At 41.1% G+C, this 5,063-nt stretch overlaps 1 protein-coding gene across 1 annotated transcript; it reads left to right on the top strand.

Moving 5' to 3' along the window:
• The first annotated feature begins 348 nt into the window (after positions 1–348).
• POP7 (POP7 homolog, ribonuclease P/MRP subunit) lies at positions 349–3,890 on the top strand. The gene is made up of 2 exons (XM_051995977.1): positions 349–537; positions 1,602–3,890. Exon 2 carries the CDS (start codon positions 1,614–1,616, stop codon positions 2,040–2,042), a length of 429 nt encoding a protein of 142 aa, XP_051851937.1. The 5' UTR covers positions 349–537; positions 1,602–1,613; the 3' UTR covers positions 2,043–3,890.
• The last annotated feature ends 1,173 nt before the right edge of the window (positions 3,891–5,063 follow it).

Genomic DNA, 5,063 nt, shown 5'->3' with positions numbered 1-5,063 from the left:
CGCCGGGGGCTAGGTAATTCACCAGCGGAGGCCTTCTTACCCCATCGCCTGCCCAGATTCCTCCACTTTCCCTCGCATAGCAAAGTAACTACAAGTCAGCAGCCCCAAGGTAGTAAGTACATCTCGAGCTCTCTCCGAGAAAACTCAAGTCCCTTCAAACGCCCGACCCTCTCCTTTAGAACTCCGTCCCCCTCCATTCATGTGATACTTTCTTCCACCCGAGAGATCCCATCGACCTTTTAGAAACATCGCGAGACTCCAAAATACGCTTTAGCCAGCCAAGAGAGGAGTAAGGAAAAGGAAGGGGAGGGGATGAAAAGGGAAGGGGAGAGTTCAAGAAAAGGAAAGGCGATTGGTGCAAAGAGGGAGGCAATGTGCGCGTGCGCATTGTTACTCAAGCTTTGAGAGCCTTGCACTACTTTTACAGCTAGGGTGGCTGCGTTGTCTCCCAGGCAGTTCCTTCCCGAGGTGCTTCTGCCGTGTGAGGAACTAGCCGGCCCCAGCACTGCGGGCGGAAGACGCCCCCTCCCCCGGCCGGTGAGTGCCAGTAGGGAGACGGAGTGGGACCGGGACAAGTGGCGGGGGGTGTGTGTGTGATGTGTTTGATGAATGTTGTGGCGGAGGAGAGAGTGTGTGTGTGGTGTGTGTAGTTGCATAATCTGTGTGTGATGAGTAGTGTGCATGGTATGTAAGTGTGTAGTGTACATGTGTGGTGGGTGTGTTATGTACGTAGTGTGTTACGGTGTGTGGAGGAGGGGTAGGTGTGGCTGTGCGTGTAAGTTGGGGGGGGGGGGTAGATGTCAGTGGGCAACCAAATTGGGTGGAAGCTGATGAATGAAATACAAAGATATATAAATATAATTACATATGTGTGTCACTTTTCCATCTGTCAGTCAGTGTTGAGAAAGAATTTAGGAGAACCTTAGTGGGCTCTTTGAGCCCAGGATCCCTAAGTTCTTTTCTCACCCTCTTTTAACAAGGGGGGGGGGAGGGCTCAGGACTCTCGGCTGTTAACACTTTGATGTCCTCACCTCTCTGTGTGGAGAAGGTGGTGATCATCGTAAGGCTAAATGAAAATTATGCCAAGTACTTATTAAATGCTGCATGCTTTTAAGTATCTGCCATTCCGTCCTAATGAAAACTGGGGCTAGGGTCAGAGAGGCTGACTATTAAATATCTGTGTGATCTTTGGCAAGAGTCTTCTGAGCATCAGTTGCCTTATCTGTAAAATGAGCTAATTGGCCTAGATCAGGGATTCTTAATCTAAGATTCATGAACTTTTAAAAAATATTCTCATAATGGCATATTAACATAATTGGTTTATTCTGTAATCCTATGCATTTTATGTTACACATTTAAAAGTATTACTCTAAGAAGGATCTATAAGTTTTGCCAGATGGCCAAAGAGATCCCTACACAAAAATGGTTAAGAACATCTAATCTGCATGAACTCTGAGGTATGTTCTAGATAGAACTAGCATTCTTGGGTTATTTAGAAGAATGAAGCGGGAAAAGTCCAGATGTGGGTCCCTCCTCAAGTTCTCATCCTGGGTTGAATGGGATCCAGTGTAGCTGACCCCTTTCCTTCCATGTATCCACAGGACATAGGAGCTATGGCTGAGAATGGAGAGTTATGGGGAGCCAGTGAGGCTGAACTGGACCCAGTGGAGTACACTCTTCGAAAACGGCTTCCCCATCGTCTTCCCCGAAGACCAAATGACATCTATGTTAATATGAAGACTGACTTCAAGGCCCAGCTGGCTCGATGTCAGAAGCTTCTGGAGGGTGGTGGAGGGGGTAGGGGACAGGGTGGGTGTCCTGAGATTTACATTCATGGCCTGGGCCTGGCCATTAATCGAGCCATCAACATTGCCCTGCAGTTGCAGGCTGGAAGCTTTGGGGCCTTGCAAGTAGCTGCCAACACTTCCACTGTGGAACTGGTAGATGAGCTGGAGCCTGAGACTAACACTCGGGAGCCATTAACCCGAACCCGAAATAACTCGGCCATCCATATTCGAGTCTTCCGTGTTACACCCAAGTAGTTGGAATGGAGTTCTGCTTTCTCACCTGGATAGCCATATTTTCCTCTCTACATTATGCTGGACCATGGTTCTCCTTTTCACTTTTCCTACTCTGGGCTCTTGGGAATCTTGCTTCCCTGCCCATTTTTCAGGCTCTTAAAGAGAAATCCTGGTATGGGTTTTTGAGTTTTCTGCCCCTATCCTAGAGAAGGCCATTGGTTCAGGGTCCTGAAATTTAAAAAAAAAAAAAAAAAAAAAGACTGTGACGGAAAAATTTGTTTGTTTTTTTGTTGTTGTTGTTTGGGTCTGAGTAAATTTTTTTTTCAGAAACCAGAATCTTCTTTCTTTCTGACCTTTCTGTATCACTGTTTTAGTGTCTGTCACCCCACAGTTTTTCTCCCATAGGATTCCTGGCCACTGAAAGGGAGGGGGATCTTTCATTTCCCGTCTGTGAAGCCTTCCTTCTGATTGGTGGATCCATGTTTTTCCCTCACCACTTTCTCATTCTACTTCATAAATCCTTTCTAGATGATAAATGAATGAAAAAGCATTTGAGTAAGCTCTTATGTTGTACAGGCCTCTATGCTAAGTGTTAGGGACATAAAATAGAAAAGTGAGAGAATCTCATTCTCCAGGAATTCATTCACATCTCAAGACCTATCGAGGGATCCTCATAGGAGGGCTCATATACAGTATAGATGAAAAGGCCTACTACTCCTAAAGGTATAGCAGGAGTGCAAATGATAAAGATATATCCAACATGCTGGAGGCTTTTATATTTCTCAGGGGTATTAATGTACTAGTATTTCTCATTGCTTGCCATTCATGTTTTAAAATGATTGTGAACTAGAAAATCATGACCAATCTCATATACAAGGATAGCCAAAAAAGCAAGGATTGTTTCTAATGTTATGAGATAAAAATTGTTCTGGTTTTGCTCATTTCACTTGATCAACCCAAGTTTTCCCAGGCTTTTTTTTTTTTTTTTTTTCAGTAGTTGTCATCATATCTGTTTATACATCCACATACCCATAATTGCATTTTTTATCCCAATTGAGGGGTTTCTAATTGCTTTATTTGGGGGTATTGACAATTTGGTTTTTTTCTCTTGGGTATATTAGCTAATATCTTGTCTATTAAGTTTTTTCCCCCTTAAAGCCAGACCCTAGTTTTATCATTTCATTTTTTTTTGATTTTCAATTTGTTTCTTTGATTTTCAACATTTCTGTTTTTTGCATGCCTTTAGTAGATAATTTTTTAGTTGTTTAATTCTTTGATCTCTTGTTAATGAAAAATGTTCAGTGATATCCATCTCCCTACAAATATTATTTTAGCTATATCCCAAAAGTTTTGTCTCAATGTTGTAATTTTGTGGTAGAATTTTGTTTCTGTGATTTGTTCCTTGATGACTAATTCTTTAGAATTCAATTAATAAGTCTCCTTACAGTTTTAAACTCTCCTCAAAGGCTTTTTATTGTGTATAATTTTTATTTTATTGTAGCCAGCAAATATTTAGTAAATAGTGATCAGTAACAATATTTCAATTTTTATGTATTTGTGCAGTTTTATGCCCTAATGTCATACCTAGACAATTAAAAAAAGTCACATTTTATAGTCCTATTCAGTAATCATCATAGATCTTATTAACTTTTTTAAGCTTTAGATTTTTTATTATTTATCTTTTTGTTAGATGTATCTAAGTCTAAAAGGAATCCTCAGCTAATAATAGTTTAGCCACTAATTTTTCCTGGTAATTCCATGAACTTTTCTTTCAAGTACTTAGATGGCATGCCTTTTGGTGTGTATAATGAAGTAATGATATTATCTATTGTGTCTTTAAATATAACTTTATTGTTGCCTTGTCTAAGATCATGATTGCTACCACTGTTTTTTTTTTTTTTTAATTCCCTGAAATTCCCCAGAATACTACATTTTGAGTGTTTCATTTCCTGCCTGTGAAGCCCTCCTTCTGAGGCTAGCTCAGTCCGTAGAGCACGAGACTCTTAATCTCAGGGTCATGGGCCCCATGTTGGGTGCCAAAATGTAATGTCGGGGGGCTAGCTTTCCAGAGGTCCTCCAGACAGGCCTTATTCTCAGCAGGATAGTTACCACAAGGATGGTCAGGAATAGAGTCTAAAGTCTTTATTGTCTCCATCACAGTCTGTCTCCTTCACAGTCTGTCCCAGGCTGACTGACTATGTCCCCAGTTCGCTCAGCCCTTTATTCTATTATAATTACATCATTACAACATACTGAGTATATGCCAACTAAAGTGATTATATCATTATATCAAACTAGAGTGATTACATCATATCCTACTAGATATATGTGAACTAGAGAACTATTATCTCATCAATCACACTGAGTAAACACCTTGTAAGCTTATTTCAAGTATACTTCTCCAGAGTTCTGGCCCTCTACACTCTCTCATTTAAATATTACCTGAAAGAGGGCCACAAGCCATGGGATGTTTTATTATGCTAGGTTTTAGAATGAGGCTAAGACCAGATGCTTAGGGCTTATAGCTTTTTTGTTTGCTTTTATAGATTTTTTTGTTGTTTACCTTGTAATTAATAAACTCTTGCCTCTCCCCCCAAAAAGCCATAATTAGCTTGGGACTCTGAAAGGGAAAGAAGGACTAAAGGCCCAGAGATATGTTCTGATGGCAGAAATGTTTAGGGATCTGTTGAGAGAAAAGTGACTTCCAGGACTGAAACTTCCACCAGCATCCTCAGATTATAGTATAAAAGAGGACCTAGAAAGATTACTTTTGATCCAGTTGGATCTATTTCTGCTGGGCCTTGTGGACCAGTGATCCCCATCCAGCTGTCCTAGTAAGATTTTGGGCCTAACTAGCATAGCTATCTTGCCAACTGCCTTCTTTCACCGTTTAGAACAGTGACCATGTGGTTCTCTAAATACTCTTCCTCTGTGGGGGGAGCTAATTCATTCAACTCTGAGGTTCAACCTATAGCATAGCTGCCCTGACTGAAGTAGAAGGTTGCTAATTATCACTTTAACCTTCTATATTCAACTCCAGGC

Source organism: Antechinus flavipes, chromosome 4, assembly GCF_016432865.1.
Source record: "Antechinus flavipes isolate AdamAnt ecotype Samford, QLD, Australia chromosome 4, AdamAnt_v2, whole genome shotgun sequence".
NCBI lineage: Eukaryota > Metazoa > Chordata > Mammalia > Dasyuromorphia > Dasyuridae > Antechinus > Antechinus flavipes.
Note: the sequence above shows the minus strand (reverse complement) of the source record. Positions and strands in the feature narration are given on the sequence as shown.